Source organism: Lynx rufus, unplaced genomic scaffold (genome assembly GCF_022079265.1).
Source record: "Lynx rufus isolate CCGP_SWC_20201006 ecotype Redwood Valley unplaced genomic scaffold, mLynRuf1.p SCAF_18, whole genome shotgun sequence".
Classification (NCBI taxonomy): domain Eukaryota; kingdom Metazoa; phylum Chordata; class Mammalia; order Carnivora; family Felidae; genus Lynx; species Lynx rufus.
The window spans coordinates 2,567,749-2,594,097 of record NW_025814832.1 but is presented as its reverse complement, the minus strand read 5'-3'; the positions used below and the strand labels follow the sequence as shown (position 1 = coordinate 2,594,097).

Below are 26,349 nucleotides of genomic sequence, written 5' to 3'. Positions count from 1 at the left end.
ATCTATTGAGCATCTTCTCGTGGGACAGGGAGACCACAAACACAGCAAAGTGAATTCTGCCGTGTCACAGATGGTGAAAACGTGCTCAGGGTGAAGGGGAGGGGGCTGCAAACATTGGGGGCAGCTGCCATTTTGTATGGGGGTCAGGGAAGGGCTCACTGATGAACTGACACTTGAGCAGAGGTCTGACGCACGCTATATGGATATGTGATTGGAAAGCACTCCACGAGGAGGGTACAGTGACTGCAAAGGCTTGAGGAACAGCAAGGAGACCAGTGTGACTGGCTTTAGCCAGAGTTGGAAGAGGAGCTCAGAGACATGGCAGAGGGTTACACCGTGTTGGCCCTTGTGGACTCTTGTAAGGACTTCGGCTTTTACCCTGAGTGAAATGCAGAGCCCCTGGGGGGTCTTGAGTAGTGGAGAGATAGGACCTGAATCCTCTCCCTCTTTTTAAAGGCTGCTCCGGCTGTTGTTTTGAGACTGGTGCACTATAATGTCCGCGTCAGGGTGATGGCATTTCAGCTCTCGCATTTAACGTTACCCAGATATTTAAGTCCTTAACTGTTGTTACTCTTAGAAGTTTTCATTTTTTAATTTTTTTTAAGGTTTATTTATTTACTTTGAGAGGGAACAGGAGTGAGCAGGAGCATGGGAGGGGCAGAGAGAGAGAATCCCAAGGAGGCTCCGCGCTGTCAGCACAGAGCCCAATGCGGGGCTCGAACCCACAAACTGCAAGCTCATGACCTGAGCCGAAAGCAAGAGTCGGATGCTTAACCAAATGAACCACCCAGGTGCCCTGAAGTTTTCATTTTATTTTAAACGTTACATACATTTTACTCTTTTCTGATTATGAAATCAATATGGATCATTGACATTTACAGTGTTATCAAAAAGCATAAAGAAATACATACACCCCAAAAATCCATAATCTTGTCATCCAGAAACAATCACTGCTAACATTTGACATGTTTTCTTCTGATCTTTCTTCTTTATATTGTTAACCTACATTTCAACATTAACGTATAGTAAGTCGTTTTCAGCATAATCGATAACTACTTATAAACATTCTGTCATATGGCTACTTCTAATTTAGGATGTCTAAGTTATTTCCTTTTTTTCCTTCTTATTAACCACAGAATATCTGTGCATAACTCTTTGCCTACATTTAAAATTATATCCTCAGGTGGGGCACCTGGGTGGCTCAGTTGGTTAAGCATCCGACTTCAACTCAGGTCATGATCTCGCAGTTTGTGAGTTCGAGCCCCGCGTCGAGATCTGTGGTGACAGCTTAGAGCCTGGCCTGCTTCAGATCCTGTGACTCCCCTCTGTCTCTGTCCCTCCCCTGCTCACACTCTGTCTCTGTCTCTCAAAAAATAAATAAATGTTAAAAAGTTTTTTTTTTTAACTATATTCTCAGAATGGATTGTTGGAAGAGAAGAATAAACACCAGCATTTATATTCCCTCTTATACACTTTTGAATTACTACTTTTGATTTATATCATAATTAGCTTGTGTGTAATTTTAGGTCATCTTAAATATGGGCCCATGGATGGTATGCTTTCGGAATCTTTTGTTATCCAATAATAGCTCTTGCCTTTATACCATAGAGACAACTTGACTGGTAATGGGACTGATCGTACTCTTTCCCATTCACAATTCTGTGAGCTTGCCCTGTTGTCTGCCAACCACATATGAAAAGAATCACCATGAGGGAGGGTCAGCAAAGGTAACAACTAGGGTTGGTGTCCAGGGAACTAGAGATAATAGAGAAGCTAAAAGAGATATAAATATGGGTTTTTTTTTTCATTAGTTAAGTAAAAGAGATAAGAGAAAGATCAGAAACCAAATTGAACAAATAGGACCTTTGAAAAAGAATCGGCAAATTTGAAAAAGAACCACGGAACCATTTTCATTTCTAAAAATGAAAAATGTTATTAATAAATTTTAAAACTCAATTGCGCTCTACTTCAGTAATTTTTTAGAACAATGAACCTTGTCATTCCCATTAACAGCCACGTATGTTTCCTTATTTTTTGGTTCTTATTGACTGTTTTTTAATTTTTGATCCCTGGTCAAAACTCCCAACAGCCTGGAGCACTGAGTCCCTATTTCTACTGTGCCAGCTGTCGTGAATATGATGTTTTTGTGACCACACAAAACTACAGCCCTTACCCAATTAGCCTTTTTTCAACTTACTGCTGTGGAAGCATTTGCTCCCCGGACTCCCCGCCCCACACCGTTCCCATTCCCTCTGTGAGCAGCCACCCTCTGCAGTCACTTTCCCGATTTCCTTGTGGGCAAATTAATAGACTCTGACATGTGTTCAAGATATAAAGAAAGGGGGATGAAAGAGCTGGGTGGACTGGTGAAATAGCACATCAGGCACCACCACAGAACTCCAGGAAGGACATCGTGAGCCAGAAGACAGTTTCGGGGACTCGGGGAGACAGCTTAGGCTACAAGCCCGTGGAGTCCGTGAAGGCAAAACTGAGAAAAAGAGAAGGCGGGATGACAGGATCCGATGCACAACAGACAGTTTTCAAGGCAAGCTCAGAGACATGGGGGAGAAGTCTGAAGCCAGACTTGGCTCATTTTATTCTTCTTTAAATAACCTGGTGGTGTGTATATGTATGTATTTGGAAATTAACATTTTTGTCTGGATATGCTTAGGTCATTTTCACTGATTATTTTTCTAGAATAGGCATATTTGGGTCTTCCGTTCCAGAAAGGGTTTCAATTATGTGTTTGCTTATTGCTTTGTTCCCAGCTCTTCTGGTTTCTTCTTGGGGGCACTTCTAAGTTGAAGGGTGCATTTCCATCCTGTCTTCTGTATTCATGATCTTCTACCAAATCATTTCCAACTCCTCCATTCTGAAGAATCTTAAAGCTTTCCTTCCACATCACCGATCCTGGTTTTTTGGGGTTTTTTATTGTTGTTGTTATTTGTATGACTCTGGTAGTTTCCTGTGTTTGTCTTTGTGCATACGAATGTGCAACATCCACCTTCAGGTGCTGTGAGCTCTGCAGACTAGGATTTACCCCAGGCAGCATACACACTGCTCATAACCCCTTTCCTGGGTCTGGGATCTTGCTCCACGGAGGACGCACCATGGCGCTCCTGGGACCCAGCCTTGCGGCCATTGGGACCAGGAAGGGTGGAGACATCTACAGGCCTGGTTTGGTTCTTTCTGCCTGTCCCTGCTCCCACTGCTGAGCCTTCCTTAGGGAAACGCACCTTTCCAGATGCAATTCACCATGGCAGCTCCTTCCCACTCACACCTGGTTCTCTTCTGGGAGCCTGTCTCCCATGTATAAAGGCAGGGCTGGGGGAGTGATGTGCTCCTGTGCAGCGCTAGAAACCCACAGACATGCCACACCGGGAAGGCTGCCCAGGGGGCTTTGCACCCTGCCCCCTGATCCCTACCAGGCAGGAAAGGCCCTGGTGGCCCAGGGACGCACACTCTATCTGGCCCACTCTGTTGTCGGAGGGGAGACCAACCACCTGTAGGCTGACTGTCAGATCCCTCCTGTGCCGGTGTCCTTGTGCCCTTTCTTCACGTGCTTTCATGACTGTGTTAGTCCAAGGTCAGGAGGGGCTGCATGGGGGCTTCTCAGCACATGATGTTGCAAGCCGGAAATTATTTCACTGCTTGTTTAGCCTTTAATCCCAATTCATTTAAAGAAAGAGTGACTCACTCAAAGTTCTACTGTAATCTGTAGAAAAGTTAATTAGAATCTAAATTCCCCAGGATTCCAGAAACCATTCCTCGAGCCTCTTTGTAGAGGCTGTACCTTTGGAATAAGAAGGCTTCTTTGAGGACGCAGGCGTTCTCTGAGGGGGCTGAGCTAGAAAGGGGAGAAGACCAATTTGTAAGCAATTGAAAGCTGATTAATACAATTAGAGCGTTCACTTTGCCTTCCCAGTTTCATGCCGCATCCTGATTATAACTCAGCAGAGTCCGGGGCTGCACCAACACTTACTGTGTTTCCTGCAGTGCTTTGCATATAAAAGGTGCTCAGGAAACGTTTGCTGATTGAAAGAGACATTTGCAAAAAAAGGAAAGCCGGTTCCTTGTTCAGACCACTTTAGAACCTTTCCCCAGCAGGGGGCTTTTGATTTCCCTGAAGTCTCCTCACAGCTGGCCCTGGCTGGGGTCCCACATTGATGCCCATCGATGCTGGGTCTGTATTCTCATCTCTTGGCCCCTCCCTCCCATTTGATGATTGACTGAAAAGAGCAATTTTTGAAGTAGGAAAGTAGCTTCACATGATGGTCTTTAACTTATCTCCAAATTGCCTAACCTGGAGGGTGACCAGGATGACCCAGTGGGGCCCCTGGGAAGGGTCCACCTTGGCACAGACCTACAGGAGGCCAGGAGAAGCAGGGGCCCCTTTGCCGCAAGCCAGCACCAACAGGAAGCAGCCTCGCCAGCCTAGCCCGGAGGCCTCGTGGCACCTGCCTTCCAGGCGGGCAGCCTGCGCTCACTGCAGGCTGCCATCTGCCTCCCCACGCTGGTCCTCTCCTGCTCCTGCTGTTACTTGCTGTTTTGATTGTTGCTGCAAACAGCTTGGCCAGAGGGCCCTTCTGGAGGCCCATGAGTGCGCTCAGGAGTGGGCGGCTGGCACCGGAGCAGGCGGGCGGGCAGCTGCCTGAGCGCCCCATCATCTGTGTCTGGCTCTGGGCTGCTGTCACAGCGTCCCTGGGGGACCTGGGTGGTCCTACTTCCTCAGTGTGTTGGTCACCTCCCACACTCCGTGGCTCTGCCAAGCAGACCATCAGCGTAGGCTCCTGGCCTCCCACGCATGTGGAAGTGGCAGGGGGAGTGGGATCGTGGGGCCCTCCAGCACGCCTTCCTCCTGTGGGGGCTGGCAGAGTAGTCTCCCGCTCACTTCTCTGCCACTTATTTGGGGTGCCTATCTGCGCCTGTATCTGCGCACCGGAGAAAGAACTTTCCTCTCCGAGATGCTGCCCAGTCCGAGAGGACTTCCTCACCACTGTGCTCCAGTCCACTGGGCCAGTGGTCCTGCCCATGCACTCCACAGGAGTCCAGCCTGGCGTTGAGCAGTGGATGTTAACCGAGCACCCACTGTGGACCAGACAGGGAATATTAATCATCATCCTCTCAGGAGCCCAGTGCAGTACTCATTTTTGCCCTTATATGACAGATGGGGAAACTGAGGCTTAGGGAAAGGAAGTCACTTGCCCAGAGACACCAGGTGGTAATTGATGGAGCCAGGTGTGTCTGCCTCTAAAACTTCTAACAGCTCTACTTGCTGTTCATTCATTCATTCACTCACTCATTCATTCATTCACTCACTCATTCATTCATTCAGTAGTCATTGAGTATTTACTATGTGCCAGGCACTGTTTTAGGTCCTTGGAAAATAGCAATGAGCAAAAAGCCAAATACCTCTACCTTGAGTTTACGTTCTAGCAGGGGCAGGAAGAGGAGAGAGGGAACAGACTATAAAAATGATCAAACTAATCGATAAGCAAATCATATAGGATGTCAGATTCTGAATGGGGAAGAGAGTAGAACAGGGCAGAGGGATCAGGAGTGTTGGGTGCAGGGTGGGGAGGGAGGCTACAGGGTTAAAAGTAGACCAGTCCCCACATCACACGCTAGTCAGGATGGCTGATAGTTAAAAAGCAGAAAGTAATAAGTGTTGGTGAGGATATAGAGGGATTTGAACCTTGCGCACTGCTGGGGGGAGCGTACAATAGTGCAGCCACTATGGAAGACACTTTGGTGGGAGCTCCACAAATTAATGATCTACCAGTTCTACTTCTGGGTATATCCCCTAAAGAATTGGAAGCAGGGATTCAAGCAGACCTCGCACATCAGTGTTCCTTGTGGCATTACTCACGTCAGCCTAAAGGTGGAAGCAACCCAAGCGTCTACTGTTGGATGAATGGATAAACGATATGTTGTACTTTCTGATTATTATTCATATTATTCAGTCTTAAAAAGAAATGGATGGGGCGCCTGGGTGGCTCGGTCGGTTGAGCATCTGACTCTTGATCTCAGCTCAGGTCCTTATCTCAGGGTCATGAGTTTCAGTACTGCGTTGGGCTCCATGCTGGGTGTGAAGCCTACTTTAAAGGGCCCAGGGCGGGGGGGGATGGAAATTCTGTTACACGCTACAACATGGAAGAACCTCAAGGACGTGACGCTAAATAATAAGCTAGACACGAAAGGGCAAACATTGTAGGATTCCACTTACACGGGGTCCCTAGAATAGTCAGATTCATAGAAAGTAGAATGATGGTTGCCAGGGGCTGGAGGTGGGGGGATGAGGGATTATTCATTAACGGGCACACAGTTTCAGTTTGGGAAGATGGAAGAGTTCTGGCGGATGGTGTAGCAGTAGCACAATAATGTGAGTGTTCTGAATGGTCCTGGACTGTTCAGCTAAAAATGGGTGGAAAGGTGAGTTTTACATTACGCACATTTTACCACAGTTTAAAAAGTGGGGAGTGGAGACTGGCCAGGGTGGACCTCTTGAAAAGATGAAGTAGAAAGGGTACAGCAGAGAGGCCGGCGGCCCTCTCGGAGAGGGGCTGTCCAGGATGGGGACACGCTGTGCTGTCGAGTTCACAGAGCGGCATAGAGCCGATGAGGTTCCCCACCTTCCACGTCCAAGGTCCTGGGTTCCCCTGAGCCGGGGGGCAGGAGGCTCTTTGGCCATAGAGACTAGGGAGATGGGTTGACGTGGCCTGATGTGAAGTCCTACCAGGAACGTGGCGCACAGCTCCTAGTGTTTGGCTCTGTTACACCGCTGGGTGCCCCCCCCCACTTACTCAGCCACCCCAGGGTGCTCAGTAGTCTGTGGGGTTAGGGACTCTGTGATCTGTGTGACCAATTTGAGTATGACGAGGTGCAGAACCACTTCACTGTCCCTGTGGATGTGTTGGTATAACAGTGTCATGACACCACAGCCCAGCTCACCCCACCCCTCCTCCCATATGGGTCCCCTCTGTGACCTGGTTTTTCCTGCTATGATACCCTCCTCTATGTGTCCCAGGGAGGTGAGCTAGGGAGAAAGCATACAATTTGGTCGGTTTCCTGCATTAATTTGAATAAAAATTTGGATAATCGGATTTTCCTGCCCGTTTTCCAGATGCCAAGTGACATTGGCTGGCACAGTTGTGCCCTTCCCCCTAGCCAGCTGTCTTGCGGATGGAGACTAGGGAGTAGAGTGTGACTCCATCCTTCAGGAAATATTTATTAAACTCCTAGGTGGTGCCCAGCCCTGGAAAAACACACCCATCTCCTCTCCTAAGGAAATAACTCAAGACACGTGACCTACTACAGTGCCAGAAAATCCCTCTTATAAAAAAAAAAAAAAGGGAACCAGAAAACAACTTGTTTTGTTGGGCTCCTCCTCTGGGCCAGGCGCGGGGCTCTGTGTCTCCATTTTCCACCCAAATGGAGGCTCCAGGACCTTAAGTAACAAGTCTAAGGTGACACAGCAAGGGCATGAAGAACTGGGATTTGAACCTGGGCTGTCTGAACCTTGCCACTAGACCAGCTTCCCGCTCCCAATTTTCTACCAAACCTGTGACCACTGTTCTCCAGAATAGGCCCTCACTCCTTCCTAATCCAGGACAGCTCGAGGGCTGGAGGAAGACAGGATGGATGAATAGGGGTAGCCCTCAGCCTCCCTCCCCTTCGTTGCCAAAGTAGTCATCCCCCATGCTCTGGGGGACTCCTGGCTCCCTGACCCCCTTCTTCTTGCTTTGACTTTGTAAGTCATTACATCCCAGACTGGGCCCATGTACCCACAACAAAGCCCTCCTGGCCCTGACCATATTCTAATAACAGTTGGTAGCTCTGAACCTGGCACCTGGTTGTCCCCTTAACTCTTAAACTCTGCCTGCTGCTCCCAACCTGCATCAACTTAAGGTCATGTCATGTCATGGGTCAGGTCCTGATGCTCCCTATCTACAAACTAAATCAGAGCGGCCCCTTCAGTAGGAGTCCTGGCTGGTTCATTTCCATGCTGCACCTGGCACCTCATGAGTGTCATCTCCTGTACACGATGCTCGACCTCACACCCTGCTCCTAGCCATACGACCTGGAGAAACTCTCACAAGGCTCCCCAGGAGACATGGCCAAGAGTGCCTATAGCAGCATATTTTGTAACGGCAAAAAAACCTGGGGACAACCCAAATGGTTTTTCATGGTACAACGGATAGGTAAATCATGGCTGTGGAATAATATATAGCAGCGAAAAAAAGAACTATACCTAAAGTCATCAAAGGGTGAATTAAAAACACAATGAGCAAGGCTCCTGGGTGGCTCAGTCGGTTACGTGTCTGGCTCAGGTTATGATCTCACAGTTCATGAGTTTGAGCCCCACGTCGGGCCCTGTGCTGATGCTTGGAGCCTGGAGCCTGATTTGGATTCTGTGTCTCCCTCTCTCTGTGTCCCTCCCCTCTCTCAAAAATAAATGAACGTTAAATGTTTTAATTTTTAAATTTACATCCAAGTTAGTTAGCATATAGTGCAACAATGATTTCAGGAGTAGATTCCTTAATGCCCCTTACCCATTTAGCTCATCCCCCTCCCACAACCCCTCCAGTAACCCTCAGTTTGTTCTCCATATTTATGAGTCTCTTATGCTTTGTCCCCCTCCCTGTTTTTATATTATTTTTGCTTCCCTTCCCTTCTGTTCATCTGTTTTGTCTCTTAAAGTCCTCATATGAGTGAAGTCATATGATATTTGTCTTTCTCTGACTGGCTAATTTCGCTTAGCATAATACCCTCTAGTTCCATCCACGTAGTTGCAAATGACAAGATTTGCTTCTTTTTGATTGCCAAGTAATACTCCCTTGTGTGTGTGTGTGTGTGTGTGCGTGTGTGTGTGTGTGTGTGTGTGTGTACCACATCTTCTTTATCCATTCATCCATCAATGGATATTTGGACTCTTTCCGTACTTTGGCTATTGTTGATAGTGCCGCTATAAACATTGGGGTGCATGTGCCCCTTCGAAACAACACACCTGTATACCTTGTATAAATACCTAGTAATGCAATTGCTGGGTCGTAGGGTAGTTCGATTTTTAAATTTTTGAGGCACCTCCATACTGTTTTCCAGAGTGATTGCACCAGTTTGCATTCCCACCAGCAGTGCAAAAGAGATCCTCTTTCTCCGCATCCTCGCCAACATCTGTTGTTGCCTGAGTTGTTAATGTGAGCCATTCTGACAGGTGTGAGGTGGTATCTCATTGTGGTTTTGATTTGTATTTCCCTGATGATGAGTGATGTTGAGCATGTTTTCATGTGTCGGTTGGCCATCTGGATGTCTTCTTTGTAGAAGTGTCTAATCATGTCTTTTGCCCATTTCTTCACTGGATTATTTGTTTTTTGGGTGTTGACTTTGATAAATTCTTTATAGATTTTGGATACTAACCCTTTATCTGATATGTCGTTTGCATATATCTTCTCCCATTCTATCGGTTACTTTATAGTTTTGCTGATTGTTTCCTTTGCTGTTCAGGAGCTTTTTATTTTGATGAGGTCCTAGTAGTTCATTTTTGCTTTTGTTTCCCTCGCCTCCGGAGACTTGTTGAGTAAGAAGTTGCTGCAGCCAAGATCAGAGAGGTTTTTGCCTGCTTTCTCCTTGAGGATTTTGTTGGCTTCCTGTCTTAAATTTAGGTCTTTCATCCATTTTGAGTTTATTTTTGTGTGTGGTGTAAGGAAGTGGTCCAGGTTCATTCTCCTGCATGTTGCTGTCCAGTTTTCCCAGCACCACTTGCTGAAGAGACTGTCTTTATTCCATTGGATATTCTTTCCTGCTTTGTCAAAGATCAGTTGGCCATACGTTTGTGGGTCCATTTCTGGGTTCTCTATTCTGTTCCACTGATCTGAGTGTCTGTTCTTGTGCCAGTACCATACTGTCTTGATGATTACAGCTTTGTAGTATAGCTTGAAGTCCAGGATTGTGATGCCTCCTGCTTTGGTTTTCTTTCTCAGGATTGCTTTAGCTATTCGGGGGCTTTTCTGGTTCCATACAAATTTTAGGATTGTTTGTTTTAGCTCTGTGAAGAATGCTGGTGTTATTTTGATGGCGATTGCAAAAAACTGTTTTTAAAAACACAGTGATCAAAGGGGAAAAAAGCAAGTCACCAAAGAATATACAGTGATTCAAAAATATGATGTTCAAAAACAGGTAATAGTAAATATTTACTTTTTAGAAATGCACACATAAGTTTTTTTGTATTGTTTTGTTTTTAATAGAAAAGGAAGGGATTATTTAACACAAGATTCCCAATGGTGACCTCTGGAAGACAGGAAGGGCTTATAGAGGCTTCCCAGATTGGGTAATATTTCATTTCTCCATGAGTTCACAGGTGTTTACTTAAGTATGGTTCTATGGTTCAGTTTGGTTTTTTGTTTTGTTTTGTTTTAGAGAAAGACAGAGAGAGAGAGAGAGAGTGCACATGCAAGCAGGGGAAAGGGCCAGAGGGAGTGAGAGAATGTTAAGCAGGTTCCACACCCAGCTTGGAGCCCTACGTGGGACTCCATCCCACAACCATGAGGTCATGACCTGAGCTGAAATCAAGAGTTGGATGCTTAACCGACTGAGCCACCCAGGTGCCCCAACTATGGTTCTTTGAAATGTACTTTGTTTTCATGTACTTTCGTATACATGCTAGATTTCACAGGCACACACCTTAGAGATAACAAGGGATCACTAAAATCAGACCCAGAAAAGCTTGAATCAGTGATAGGAACAGAAACTTCAGAAATCTCCCAGAATGCCGGGGGAAAGGGGGGCAGGGAGAGCTGAAAACAATAAGAGAAACATTGGTGAATCTGGAAGACAGACAAGGCAACAGAACCTCAGAATTACAGGTTTTCCCCAAGAAGGAACAAGACCAATTGGAAATGAAGCAATAATCAAATCCATAACCCAGGAAAGCGTTCCTGCAAGGCCCATGGGCCCTGCCAGGTCGCAGTCAGCCCAGAAACGATTTCATGTTGGATTTGGAATATGTTTCTGAGACTGTGTTTAAACATAGGCATGTTTGTTGTTCTGGGAATTGAATCAGAATCACAAAGGTCCTCTGAAAAGACCTGGCTGGGCATAATTGGCCTGTCCAATTTTCTGATTCCAGCTCTATTCATTCCCTATGTGTGGCCCACTCCATCTGGGGACAGAGGCAGGGACACAGCCAAACACCACCATAACACGTTTGCCCTCTCAAATCTGTCTTGGAACAGGGAAGATAGTTAAATATTTGGGATTCAGAGGGATTTCATGCTGCATGCAAATGAAGCGTAAGAGGAGGCCTGCATGCAATGTTGGCAAATCAAGTAATTAAGGACAATAGTACAAGCGTCATTAGCCTACATGGATTTGTTGAACTCGCGAGACCATTTGGAATACAGGGAGAAGATGGCCTGTGGGACCCAAGGGAGAGGGAAGACAGGGGTCCCTGTTCTCACTGGCGTGCAGGGGCCTCTCCACATCACAGGTAATGGGGGAGGGGGGCACCCAGGCCTGAGCTTAGGCCGTGAGGAAGGGGTGAGGCACACAGCCCCGCAGCCATAGAGCACCACTGTCGGGAGCCACGTCTCTCTGAAGCTGGCACACGCCGCTCCCCAGTAATTGTGCGGAAGCCTCACAGGAGCGAGCCCCTCGCCAGGGGTTAATGGAAGCCAAAGCATTTCCTTTGGTTCTGAAATAATCCAGCCAAGGTGTTTAAATTATCTGTCAAGAAAACAGATAGCACCCTCAGAATATTTCTTCTCGCTGCCTTTTTTCCATTCTACCGTGCTGGCAATTGCTCTCCTCCCCGACTGACCTGGTTGCTCAAAACCCACTTGAAATGAAAAGAAAATCCGCAAGGGCTCCCTGGGCCCAGGGAGGAGCTGCCTGCGGTGGGGTCGGAGGAAGGGTCAGGTGGGTGCTCTGTCTTTGCTGGGGCTTAATTTCCAGCCCATCTCCGGGGGAGGCGCAGGCCCGGCCCCAGTGTGGGGAGCCAGCCGGCCTTCAGCAGGACCCGGAAGCAGGAGGCTTTCCAGGCAGGAGGAGCTGGGGCCTAGAGGATGGGGGCGAGGGGGGGCTTTCTCCCTGGCTCACCAACACACACACACACACAGAGTCTCTCTCCCTTTCTCTCTCTCTGTCTCTCTGTCTCTCTCTCTCTCTGTCTCTCTCTCTCTCCCCCCTCTGGAGGTTTTAAAGTATTTTAAAATGGAAACATGCAAAAATACTCTGGAAGAGGTCTCCCTTAGCTTTCTGCTAACACCTTGGTTAGGAGGGTAAGTGGAGAGCCCAGGGCAGGAGGGGAGCCTCTCAGAGCCCTTTGTGGGCTCGGGATTGCTTACTTACCTCCATACCGCAGACTGAAGGTTTCTCCCCAGGTGCTGGGGGGGCGGGGGGTAGGGAGGTGGATATAGGGAAGCCACACAGAGTAGCTCTCGAAGGCAGAGCGGGAACACAGTCTCTGTTGCTAGAAAAATGGAGCTGAGGACCTCAGCCTGGTGGGGATTTCTGCCACGGGCCACTCATTTGCAAAATCATTTGATCTTTTCTTTCCTTCCCTCAGTCTTAACAAGGAGAGGTACTGAAGAAATGTTATTTAAGTGAATTAATATCTACTCACTTCCTCTTCAGAGGCTGGTTGTAAGCTTCTTTCTGAGGTAGAGGAAACAAGCCAGGAGCAAAGATGGCTGCTCTAAAGAAAAAACGACAAGAACAAGGAGAAATTTCTCTTTCTCTTTTTTTTAAGTTTATTTATTTCGAGAGAGAGAGAGAGAGAGAAAGAGAGAGAATCCCAAGAAGGCCCTGCACTGCCAGCACGGAACCCAATGTGGGGCTTGAACTCGCAAACCGTGAGATCATGACCCGAGCCGAAATCAAGCATAAGCTGCTTAACTGACCGAGCCACCCAGGCATTCCAAGGAGAAAATTTTCGAAACAAAACAAGAAGGAGAGAGACAGGGAGTGAGGGAGGGAGGGAGGAAGGAAGAAGAGAAAGAAGAAGAAAACTCAGAAAATCATGTATTTTGGTAGGATAAACTTTTCCTGTAGTTTTAATTCTGCTGGTTGTCTTAAATGGACAGATAAGTGTGTAAATGCATATATAACTTTTTAAAATATTTAATGCAATATTTGTCCAATTGCTTACGCTACAGTAGAAATAGTGTCTATTAACTCCCCTGGCCACTGAGAATGAGGAGCCCAATGCCTTCCCCCCCGCCCCCACTCACTTTTTGCTTTTGTTGAGACAATCTGGATTTGGGGTCAGATTATTTTTTTTTAACTAAGTATTTTATATCTACATTTTAAGCATCATTTCCTTCACATTTTTATTATTTTGTAGTTACATTTACACTGGTTATTTAGACTAACTTCTGTCTTTATTTCATTGATAACTGTTAATTTTTGGTACCACGGGTTCCCCATTCAGGAGCTTTTTTTTTTTTTTAATGTTTATTTCTTTTTGAGAGAGAGAGAGAGAGAGAGAGAGAGTGCAAGTAGGGGAGGGGCGGGGAGGGAGAGACGGGGGCGGGGGGGGGGGCAGGGGGACAGAGGATCTGAAGCAGGCAGAGAGCCCCATGTGGGCTTGAACTCCGAGACCAGGAGATCGTGACCCTGAGCATAAGTCGGACGCTTAACCGACTGAGCCACCCAGCTGCCCCACCCCTTTAGGAGTTTTTTTATTTTAATTCATCTGTTGATCAAGTGAACTCTACTTTCGGGCAATATTTTAAGAAGACTGGATTCATCATTCATATTTTTTTGCTGATGTGGTCCACAGTACCTTTTTCTAGATGAGAACTGAGGCCATTCTCCTGATGACTGAGGCAAATAGAGATTGCCGTTCTAAGCATTAAGGCTGACAGCCTTCCTGGGCTGCCTCCATGTGGGAACAGGCCCTGTGACTTGCTTCCTGCCCTCACTCACTGCTCGCGATGAACAAACACACACGGTCAAATCCATGCCACAGTCCCACACACAGGATAAATGCTGAGTCTCCCTTCTCCTTGAGTAGGGCAGCAGGTAATCAAGCTGTTAGCCATAACTTCCAGATAGGATGGTCCCAATCTGGTTTGAGGAGCAGCATTTCTGGCATGAACTAGAACTAAAAAACGACTGTGTTCGTTACATTAGCACATCTCATGTCAACTTGCCTTGCTCAGTATCAGCTTGTCGCCCTTGGCTGTAATTAGGGCTTTTCATACTCAGCTTGTCACCACGGAAACCTGGTCAAGGGTACTGCCCAGCAGTATTTGAGGGCAGCCTCCCTGCAGCAGCAGGAGGCCCCAGGCACTTCCTGTTTTCTGGGGGACCCAGCTCTGCCTGCCTTTATGCTTGGAAGCCCTGGTTCCCTTTGAAAAACTGTCCAAGTTTCTCCCATTGTCAAGATTCTGACTCTTGGACGTTAGGTGGGTACACTGACGTCCAAGAGGCAGCATGGCTTTCTTCAGGGACGGAAATCTCAGTATTATGAACTTGTGCAGGTGTTTTTAAGCTAACCATAACTTGGTTCTTTTCCTATCTTGCTTTACTACAGAATTAAAAAAAAATTTTTTTTTAATGTTTTTATTTATTTTTGAAGGACAGAGAGACAGAGCATGAGCAGGGGAGGAGCAGAGAGAGAGGGAGACACAGAATCCAAAGCAGGCTCCAGGCTCTAAGCTGTCAGCACAGAGCCCGATGCGGGGCTCAAACCCACAAACTGTGAGATCATGACCTGAGCCGAAGCCAGACACTCAACCGACTGAGCCACCCAGGCGCCCCTACTACAGAATTTTTAATTACTGCTTTCTTTTCCTTTCCTGAGCTACCAGTTTTTCTCTCTTAAGTCACATCCAGGGTCAGTATACCAGCCATAGATTGCCCGACTCTGCATGTATCCACCTGCCTGTCATGCAGCCCAGGACTTTAATAACATTGACATCCAGTTACCAATCTGTTATCCTTTGATCTTAATCAAAGTGAGACATGTAGTTAGTTGAAAGAAAACTTCACTCATTCTGAAGAGCTTACCCTGGAGAAGGGCAGCCACCTGCCCAGCCTCTCCCTCACCCAGCCCACCCTGTATAGACCTCCTGTTGTAGTTCACATGCTCACCACTGCCTCGACTTCCACCAGGTGAGAACTTCGGGCACTGTCTATTGACTGCAAGCTCTGAAGGGTGATGAGCTGGCTAACCTGGGCCACTCTGATTCCCCCCACTCCTAATTTTTGATACTTTTATTATTTGTAACTGAAAATGTGTTGGAGTTTGACGGAATTGGTAACTTTATATAATAGTTGCCTCTTCCTTCTTCCATCCACCTTTCGTGTGAGTTGTGGGCACGAATGCCCTTGTTCTTCCCTCGCCTGCTCTCACCTCCTTCCTTTTCTAGATTATACCTTTACTGACTAGATTGTCAGAATTGTACATTTAGATTGTTCTTTAGGGGTGCCTGGGTAGCTCAGTCAGCTAAGTGTCCAACTCTTGATTTTGGCTCAGGTCACGATCCCTGGGTTGTGGGATCAAACCCTGCATCAGGCTCTGCACTGACCATGGAGCCTGCTTAAGATTCCCTCTCCCTCTCCTTCTGCCTCTATCTCTCTTTAAAAAAAAAAAAAAAAAGATGTTCTTTAGCCATAATTGATTTTCCCATGCTCTGTGACTTGTGCCTGTTCTTAATTTATAAAAGTGACTAAGTGGCAACATGGAGAGTGAATGCCATTAAAGAACAATGTATTGCCTACAGTTCTGAGACAAAGGGGCATGCCATGCCACACAGGGTCACATGTGGTCAGGGGGCAGAAAGGAGTGAAGGAAAAGCCGAGGCCAGGCCTTTATTGGGGTTTCTATGGGAAAGACAAGGCAGGGCAGGGTAAATATCTGAGGATTGGCTAGTTTAAGTAATTTAGGCAAGCGCTGGGGCATAGGGGCCTTCCCTGGGTGATTTAGGCAGAAGAATATTGGCTTGGTGAGTGAGAGTTACATAAGGAGGTGATTGGTAGTGTGGACTTGGGATTGAATGGAGGTTTAAGATTTTATTTTTGGGGGGACGCCTAGGTGGTTCAGTCGGTTAAGCACCCGACTCTTGATTCTGGCTCAGGTCACGATCTTACAGTTCATGAGATCGAGCCCCACATCAGGCTCCATGATGATGGTGTGGAGCCTACTTGGGATTATCTCTCCCCCCCCATCCCTCCCCCGTCCCTCCCCTGCTCGAGCCCGCGCGCTCTCTCTCTCTCAAAATAAATAAATGAAACTTTTTTTAAAATGTTAAAAAATAAACTTAAAAAACGATTTTATGTTTGTTTTTTCATTTTTAAAGTAATCTCTGCACCCAGCATGAGGCACCAGAAGACACATCTTTGGCCATTAATTTGGCCGCGGGAATAACGGAGGCCAGATCTGGTGCAGGAAACAGACATGTAAATAGGCAATCCTCACGGTGTGTGCCGTGCAGTGGGAGACGCGCGTGGTTCTGTAGAAGCCCCTGGATGAAAGTAATTTCCTAAAGGTTGCATTTCTTTGTCCTAGCCTACGGAGGGAAGAAGGAACAGCATGTACAAAGGCCTGGAAGCAAGAGACAGCTTTGTGTGGTCGGGGAGTTGAGCGTGGCTGTGTTGGGCGGATCCTGAGCGTGGGGTGGGAGGAGACAAGAGAGGAGGCTGGTGAGGGAGGCAGGAGCTGGCAGAGTTCTGGGGTCTTGTTGGCCATGCGGTGCAATTTGCCTTTGATGGTGGAGCTCTGGGAGGCCACTCTGTGAGTGTGCATGTGTGTGTGTTCGGGGAACGGGTTAGGGAAGGCTGTGTGGCCTGCCAGGTGGGTTGGCCCTTTAAGAGACCCTTTTTAAAAGGGCCAAAGTGGGGGCGCCTGGGTGGCTCGGTTGGCTAAGCATCCGACTTTGGTTTGGTCATGAGCTCACGGTTTGTGAGATCAAGTCCCATGTCAGTCTCTGTGCTGACAGTGCACAGCCTGCTTGGGTTTCTCTCTCTCCCTCTCTTATTCCCCTCCCCTGCTTACTCTCTCCCCCTCTCTCTCTCAAAATAAGTAAACAAACTTTTGAGAAAACAAATAAATAAAAACAAAATGGCCAAAGTGTTAGCAAGAAGACATCTCTGTAACAGGCCATTTCCTGTGGCTTTTCAAGGTTGGGCCAGCTTGTTAAGCAGACAGAACACAGTCTCCCTGAAGACAGAGTCCGAGTTCTGTCCCCTGAGAATGATTCCTTTGCTTTGCCTTCTTCGTCTGTTCATTCACTCTGTCAGCCAGCAACGTCCTTGCTGCGCGAAGCCTCCTCACTGGGCCTGGGAAGGCGGGCATGGCTCGCGGGGGTGGCTCGGGCACAGCCTTGCCCTTGGGCTCACAGCTTCCTGACCGGGTAAGATGCCGGGGCAGCAGGTCCAAATGGCCTCCAGGAGCACAGCAGAGGGGCTCTGGTTCTGCAACGAGGTGGCACAGAAAGCTTCCTATGGGCAGTGTCACTGCCTGGTGGGAGACGAGGATGAAGGACGCCTCAGGTGGAAGGCACAGCACGTGCCACAGACTGTATCCCTGCTCCGATCCGGGTGTGGACGCCTCACTTGCATTCATGCAGGTGCACTCCGGAGTTGCTTGGGAGACAGGGAGAGGCGGTAACGCGTGGACGGGGTGGAGCAAGGGGCAGGGACAGAGGTCTTGGAAGGCGTCCCTTTGCATCCTCCCCAGTGGCCTCCCCAGGATCCTCCTCTTTCCAGAAGGGCCTGGCAGTCACTACCTTGTCCGGCCACAGCCATTTAGGAAATGGCAGTGATTAGCGATTGTTATCGTGGTAATTAAAATTCCCTGGGAACAGCTTGGCTAATATCCATCAGTATCTGCAGTCAGGTCGGCCGTGAGCCGCAATCCTAATGAAAACCTCGAAGCAGAGCACAAAGCAGTGCCACGGGGAGGATTGAATGCCGCTGGCCACCCCTGCAAGGGCCACGGCAGCCGTGTGGGCCTTTTATTTAATGGCATTTTCAAGCCTGGCTGCTTTGCTGGCCTTATCACAGCAAACCACACATGGGGAACAGAGTGGGGCTTTGCAGAATCCCACAGCTTCTCTAGAAAGTGAAGGTTTTCCAATTTGTGGAGGGCTTTTCCCACTGCCGTTCTTGGGGAGGGTGTTGGGCCAGGCAGCGGGCGTCGGGCCTGGATGCACAGAGCAGAATCGCACAATTAAAAGCTACTGGGGTGCATTTTGCAGAGTGGGGGCAGGCACCGAGGCGAGAGAAGGTCTGAGGATGTGCATGGATTGGCACGGAGGGGTGGAGGGGGGCAGCTCAGAAGTCAGCCCAGCTGGGATCCCTCATTCCTCGCCTCGGCGGTCCTGCTCTCCCATGTGGAAGGCATTTTCCAAAATAGTGTGTTTCATGCACCCCTGCCCAGGTGTGCCCTCCACATTGGGCAAGGCACCTGTGTGCTCTGGTCCCCACCCCACCCCCGTGGGGCCTCAGGAACGGCAGCTCCTCTGTCTGGAGGATCACTGGACTTCCTGGTCTTCCGACCTCTGTCCACTGCGGCAACATCAAGCCTTCCGCCTGGGTTGCAGGACCAACGTGAGAGAAGCAGACAGACCCCAGGCCCCGTGACAGTGGGCCCACTGGACCCCAGGGAGATGCTGCAGGCCAGGCAGTCCCGTGGGGTCATTGCCCTGCTGAGCATAAATATCAGGGTGAATTATGTGAAATTAATGGGAGGATTTATAGGTCAAAAATGATTGAATACCAAAAAACGGTGCATGTTTGTGCAATTCAGCCTCATACTTTGGATCTTGGGCTATTTCCCAAAAGCACTTTACTGATGGGTATTTGTTTAAGCCTGGGGTAAGGGCGGAGGTGGATCCTTGCGGCAGGAGGTGAGGCTGAGGGCCTGGGGCCCTCTGGCCATGATGTTCCGGGGGAGTCAGGGACAGCCAGGGCTATCGGTCTTGCTGGTGCCTGAGGAGGGGCTGGGAGGTTAGGTGGGGGAGGTTCGCTGGAGCTTGCTCTGCACCAGCACGCCCTTCTAGGCCCCTTTGCTTGATCCCCCTTTTAGTCTGAAACAGTAAATCCACTTGATTAATTACAAGAACTTGGGTGAAACCCTCAGGCCACTTCTGCAGGAAGGTGACAACTCTATGGATTGGGACACGTTCCAGCAAACTACCCGTAGCTGCCAATCCAGCCAGTCAGCCAGTGTTTATTGAGCACCTACTATGTGTCAGGCACGTGTTAGGAACTTGAAGACACAATGGTGAGCCAAGTGCCCCGGCCCTCCCTCCTGGATGGTAGAGCCTCATGGTCTCTACCAACGAAAGGGCCAGTCATAAAGTAAACACAACCGAAGTGGCCAGCAGGGGATGAACGACTAGATAAGAGGCGGTACGTACCGACGATAGAATACTGATTAGCCTCAAAAAGGAAGGAGGTTCTGACACATGTAGCAACAGAAATGAACCTGAGGCCATTATGCGAAGCGAAAGAAGCCAGTTACAAAAAGATCAATACTATTCCATTCGTATGAAGTACCCAGAGTAATCAAATTCTCAGGAAGTAGAATGGTGGCTGTCAGCGGCTGGGGAGACAGGGGAATGGGAGTTGCTGTTTCATGGGTGCAGAGTTTCTATTTTACGCGATAAACAAAGTTCTGGAGATTGGCTACACAACGTGTACGCACTTAACACTACTGAACTATACGTTTAGAAATGGCTAAGATGTGGGGCGCCTGGGTGGCTCTGTTAAGCCTCTGACTTCGACTCGGGTCACGATCTCACCGTTTGTGAGTTCGAGCCCCACATTGGGCTTTGCGCTGATAGTGCAGAGCCTGCTTGGGATTCTCTCTGATCAGTAAAGTGTTCTCTCTGCCCCTCCCCAACTTGTGCTCTCTGTCTCAGAGTGAATAAATAAACTTAAAAAGTAGTTAAAAAAAAAACACGGCTGAGATGGTAAATTTTATGTTATAGATATCTTCCACAATTAAAATTTGTTTTCATTTAAAACAAAAAAGGAGAGAAAGGAGCATGCACACGCAGGGGCCAGGATCGTAGGCCCAGCTCCTCCAAGATGAGGCCCCATGAGGATTAGGAATGGGTCTGGCCCTGTGAAAGTCCCGAACGCATCTCTATAGTGTTTCTAGGTCTCTCTCACTGAGAGCCACACAACAGTGAAGTGTTAAACACATCACTGAATCACCCACAGTGTCGTCCTCTCCACTCCCCTTCAAACAGGGCACCTGAAGGGGTGTGCTCTCCACCTGTGACGGTGTGCCCCAGGGGTGACAGTGAGGTCCCCATCTTCCCTCCTTTGGCACCTAACTGGTGGCCCCAGGTCCTGACAGGCACCTCCCCCACACCCCATGGGAACTGCTCCCGAGCTGGGTCCCTAGACCAGACCCTAGATCCCAGCAGGAGGTACAGTGCAGGGTTCCCACCCTGAAGACACCTAGCACCCCACTTCAGATTCAACTTTTCTTCCTGGAGGGTGGTCTGACGATATGTACCATCGTGTAAATGTATACACATCCCTTGACCCAGCAGATCCACCCCTCAGAGTATTTTCTAAGGCAGTAAACGACATCTGTCTGACGTGGGTGCAGAGGTGATGGTTGTGGCACTGCTCACAAGAGTGAAAATCCGGAAACCATTTAAATGTCTATCAGTGGGAGCGCCTGGGAGACACAGTCGGTTGAGCGTCCGACTTCAGTTCAGGTCATGATCTTGCAGTTCGTGAGTTCGAGCCCCGCGTCAGGCTCTGTGCTGACAGCTCGGAGCCTGGAGCCTGCTTCGGGTTCTGTGTCTCCCTCTCTCCCTGCCCCTCCCCCGCTCATGCTCTGTTTCTCTTTCTCTCAAAAATACATAAACGTTAAAAACTAATAATAATAAAATAAATGCCTATCAGTGGAAGGCTGGTTTGATTAAGTTTAATAAATCCAAACTATGAAGCCATTAAAAAGTGACGGTGGACAGTTGCCATGATCTATAGTTAAGTGAAGGGGGGGTGGGGTGGCGCAAACATGGGGTTGCATGTATATGATCGTTCAAAAAAAAAATTGTGTATATGGCAGGGTATACAGATGGCTCTTGAGGGCTTGCTTCATTTGGTCCCCCTGAGGCCCAGTCTGTGTTGGGAGGCAGGAGGCGGGTGTGCTCAGGGGAGGGCAGGCAAAGTCGGCACCAGTGGGGTGCACAGGCTTCACTTAGCACAGGGAGGCCAAATGAGCCCCTCGCCAGCCCCCCATGGCCTCTTGGGCTTGGGCGTCTGTTCTCAGGAACCATGCAGGAGTTCTGCAGAGTCCATGATGATGTCTGACCTGCTGAGGGTTTATTTAGCACCCGGCCACATTTCCTGAGCATCCCCTTTGCATCCGTAAACTGTGGGGATGAGACCCTGAGGCCTTCAGTGTCTGAGGCCAATAGAACGCTGGACTAGCCTTGGGCAAGTTGCTTAAGTTGTCGGAGCCTCAATTTTCCCATCTGGAAAGTGGGGATAATAGCAAAACTCCTCAAAGAACTATATCCCCAGATAGATGCCTTTGGGAATGGGGAGGAGACTTTAATTTCTCACCCAATGAATTTTTGACCACGTGTACCTGCTACCAATTCACATAAATGTTTATTGTAGGAGGCTCCGTGAAAGGATCAGAAAGGGTTTTTAAAAGGAGGATCCTTGGGGCGCCTGGGTGGCGCAGTCGGTTAAGCGTCCGACTTCAGCCAGGTCACGATCTCGCGGTCCGTGAGTTCGAGCCCCGCGTCGGGCTCTGGGCTGATGGCTCAGAGCCTGGAGCCTGTTTCTGATTCTGTGTCTCCCTCTCTCTCTGCCCCTCCCCCGTTCATGCTCTGTCTCTCTCTGTCCCAAAAATAAATAAACGTTGAAAAAAAAAAAAATTTTAAAAGGAGGATCCATGAGGCATTCATCCCACCAGATGGGTGCTATGTTATTAAAGAGCCACTCAAAAGCAGGCCCTTCTGCATAGGGTAGCTGGGAGGGAGGGGGAGTGATTCAAGCCAGGGACAGGGTTCGGACTCAGTCCCCCCATGCCTGGCACTTTGAAGCATGAAGAGATGACATATGATAGTTGAGTGATGTAACTGTTGCAGTTAAGTGCTGAGTCTATGCAGATCAATTAGTAGGGTTGAGCTTCTCTGGGAAAACCTGCTGAGTAGATCCGAAGCAGAAAGTACTCCACATTCTTTGGCCCTGTTGAAGAATCCTGAGTACATCAGTGTATTAAAGGCTCTGAGAAGTCCTGCAGTGATGCTTGGTTTAACCTAGTGCTTCCCAAGTGTACATGATCAGAAACCTTATTTTATTTTATTTTTTTGATTCGGCCATGTCAACATCCCACAGAACTAATATGCAGAGGAAGTTTGAGGATTAGGAAAATCTGTCCTAGAGAGAATCAGGGCAGACTCTGGCCTTCTGATTTTATTGATGAAGTGCAGATTCTGCCTCAGAAGGTCAGGGACAGAGCTTGAGATTCTATATATATTGTTTTACTTTATTTTATTATTTATTTATTTATTTATTTATTTATTTATTTATTTATTTATTTAATCTCTACACCCAACGTGGGGCTCGAACTCAAGACCCTGAGATCAGGAGTCACATGCTCTTCCAACTGAGCCATCCTGGCCTTCTGATTCTCTTTTTTGAGTAGGGAACTTGGTCCACTGGTTGTAAAGCTTCCACGTTTGTCAGATGAGGTTGGGGGGGGGTGACAATGATGGTTGTGCGCATCAGGTCTGTTGAGTGACTGCGCCCTGCCCTACACTGGCCAGCCGGGCCTTAACATTCGTTTGAGAGTCTAGTCCTCATGGCTGCTCCGTGAGATGGATGCTGTTCCTACATTCCACCTACTGGTGATGAAACTGGGGATCTGGAAGGTTGACGTGTCCAAATCTCACAGCTGAGGGATGACGGATCCAGGGTTCAAACCCAGGGCCGTCTGCTCTGAACCGCCAAGGCTCGCTCTTCTCTAAGAAGGTCACGTTCCTTCACACTCTCCCACTCCTCTTACTAAATACCTGAAAGTATTTCCTTCAATGGCAAAGAGGTTATAGAGCGCTTGGTGTTTTGTGAAGTAGGCATTAAGGGTTCAGGAATCTCAGTTGCTGCTCTGAATTCTAATCTGGGGCCCTCTGGGGTCTGGGCCCTCCCTGAGCCTTCACAGAGCTAGACTCATCCCTGGGAAGCTCTGGGTCCAGTACTGTGCTGTGACCCAGCCCCCCGCCCCCCCATGTCTTCTAGCCTCTTGTCACTTGCTCTGCCCCAGAGCCTCAAGGGAAGGGGCAGGCGGCAGAGAGGCAGGTGGCACCTCTTGAGCACCCTCTAGATGCCCACCAGGCTGAGCACTTTCCAACTTTGCAACAGGAGTGGCGGGCGGGCCCGTGCGGGAGCATGGTGCAGGGAGCTGCTCTGTGTCCCTCGCTCTAAGCAAATATCACCTCTGCCAGGTCTGGAAGAGGTCAGGGGCCTGGTTCTACCGAGGGCTCCCTAAGTACATCCTGCCACTGAAGACCCCTGGCTGGGCCGATGACCCCCACTTCCGACCATTGCCCATGGAGCCCACCGAGCAAAAGCCCAGAAGCACCGAGACGAGCCGCGTCTACACGTGGGCCCGAGGGAGAGGTAAGTCCCCCTCGATCCCTCTCCCAGGAGAGCAGCTGTCACAGTCCAGCTGTCAGCCAGCCACCAGTGCCACAGGCACCAGGCCAGCGTCTGCCACACCCTCTGCGTGGCTCATGCTGGTGCTCTGTCCCCGAGTGCCTCCAGCTGCCCCGCCTGCACCCACGTGGGCACCTTAGCACAGTGACGGCTTGCAGGGGGAGGGTCCGCCGGAGGCTGATTCCCAGACAGGCACCAGTTTGGGGGTGGGGATGCCACGAGCCCTCGGATCTTTGCGGAAACGTGATAGCCGTTGGGGTTTTTGGCAAAGTATCGAAATGTGTCTTTCCGAAGCTGGCCTGTACCATCTCTTCTCGGATGGTCCTTCGCGTCCCGGGAAGGGCATCCCGGGAAGGGAGGACTCCTGATGTCCTTGGTCCTAATGAGCAAAATGACTTTGGCCCAGGGCACTTTGGTATTTGTGGAGGCCGCGCTGCCGTGGCCAGCATCAGAAGGGGTGCTCGGCCCCACTGGTGATAATGGCACCTGCTGTGGTAGGTGGCCCTCCATGGCTCACACAGCACTTTTACGTTCGTGATTTTGTTTCAAAGTTGCAGAGGCAGTCCGGGCAGTGATTTAGTAGCCCTATTTGATAGACGTGTAGCCTGAGGCCCAGAGGGAAGGATGGACTTCCTGAGCTGCTATATGGCAGAGCTGGGACCAAAAGGCAGGGTCTTGCGCTCTGGGCCCTGTCAGGGTACCTCTGTGCCCCTCTGGCCCAGGGAGGAGTTGCAGCCCGGAAACAGAATGTTGCTTTGAGGGGTTGGGGAGGGGAGGCCCCGAGGGCCCTCCCCGCCCTGTCTGCTCAGCATCCGCACAGCACACATGTTCACACGCACACGTGTGCACACACACACACACCCCTGGGAAGGGCAGAGCCCCCATTCCTCAGCCACGCAGACACAGATGGCCTTTTAATTACGTGGGCGAGGCGGCCAGTGGCCCACACGCTTGCCGTTGGCACGGCTTATTAACTGCCTTTGCGCTGCGGCCAGGCCACGCCATGTGGAGGCCCCCGTGTGAGCTTGGTGTCCCTCCGAAGTCTGGGTCACAAGCCTCCAGGCTCCCAGAGCACGAGGCAGCACATCCTTCATGCCAAGGCCCCGGGCCAGTGCATCGCAGCCTTGTAATGATCCACATTTTAGTCCCAGGCAGGGAGAGGTGGCCCAGACAGATGACTTCTGTGTCTCACCGTGGGCACCAGAAAGGTGAGGGCTGATGGCCCCAAGCTGGTTGGGGAGGCCCAGGAGGTGTCTGCATACACCCAGGGAAGGCGTACATCGGGAGTGCATGGGGTATGTGTGGTGGGCAGACTGAACTTGAGGAAACCCACAGTCCTGCGAGGAAGGAAGAATAGGAGCTGGTGGAGGAGGCAGAGGAGGCACAGCTGGGGACGTAGGAGGAAAGCTGAGAGGTTCTGCGTCACAGGGGTTTGTAAGCAGGGGCCACAAACAAGCCGACTGTCCCTGAACTGCTTCCGAGCCTGATCCCATGGGTGTCCTCTCCGATTAGCCTGTGCACAAGCCAGGATCTGTGCCTTCTGGCTGAGTTTGGGTCCCCTGGCCATCCCAGAAACGGCTGTGTACTCACCGAGGCACTCGGGTGGCTACGGGGTAGTTGTGGGAGATCAGAGGCCGGAGCCAGACGCAGCCATCCGCACAGCTGGTCCAGAGCCTGGGGGCAAGGGGAGGTCAGCCCCACGCCAGCCCTTCTTTGGCTTCCTCCTGGTCGGTATACATGGCCTGGAAGTCAAATCTGCAGCAACCTCGGGGGAAAGGTCTGCCTTACCTGTCTGGGAAGCCCCCCAACCTGCCAGGGGGCCGCTGCCTCAGTCCTGGTTCCTTCTCAAGCTGGGCTCGAGGCTGTCCGACTCCTAGCCGCAGACAGCCCCCAGCCGGCAGCCTTGCAAATCTGGCATAGGGACGTCACTGGACCTTTCCTTCCAGACCACTGATGATTGGGGAACCATTGAGCGTTTCTTGAGCTCCAAGAGTCGCCTCCCCTCCCCAGCCCGACCATCAGCAGTGCCCAGGTGCTGGGCAGCTGGCTGGGGGTAGAGCTATAGTCTGTGGTCTAGTTTAGAGCCTATCTGGGAAGCCCAGCCCTTATAGCACCCCATTCAGCCACAGCTGAGCTCAGGGCCAGGCAGAAATGGAGTGGCCAGCATTGGGGTGTGGACTCCTCTGCCTGTTTGAATCCATTGCTCATTTCATATTAGGTGGTTTATTTTCTCCTTGATTTATAGGTGCTGCTTATGAGTTAGGGATGTTAGATGGCTTGCAAATGTTTTCCTCCTTGACTTTCCGTTTCTTTCGACCCCAGCCTTTACTCACACTATTCTGCCATTCAAAAACGACTTCTCTTCATTTCTGTCAAGTCAAGTATGTCTTTCATTGTTTCGTGGTTTCTAGGTTTCCCGTGTTGCTTCGAAATGCCTTCCTCTCCAAAGTTAAAAAAAGATACGCTAAGTAAAAAATCTAATGAGAATAAGGAAATTACTTACATCTGAGGAAATTACCAAAGAAGAAACAAAACCCAACGCCAAATATTATATTCACTGATAAAGCGCCAAAGCCATGTTCTATCGAAATGCAAGTCAAGAATACCCCCATCACCACCATCATTTGACAGTATTTTGTAGTATTTAACTAATGCAATAAGGCAAGGAAATAAAATAATCTGTTACTATTAGAAAAGAGAAGAAATTTTCTT

At 49.3% G+C, this 26,349-nt stretch overlaps 1 protein-coding gene across 7 annotated transcripts in view; it reads left to right on the top strand.

Moving 5' to 3' along the window:
* Nucleotides 1-26,349, top strand: part of RPH3AL (rabphilin 3A like (without C2 domains)) — a 146,239-nt gene that overhangs the window by 96,830 nt on the left and 23,060 nt on the right. For all 7 annotated transcript variants that reach the window (XM_047080656.1, XM_047080650.1, XM_047080651.1 and 4 more), the window contains one exon: nt 23,427-23,601. In XM_047080656.1, the coding sequence (XP_046936612.1) occupies nt 23,427-23,601 (175 nt within the window). The remainder of the gene's footprint in view (nt 1-23,426; nt 23,602-26,349) is intronic.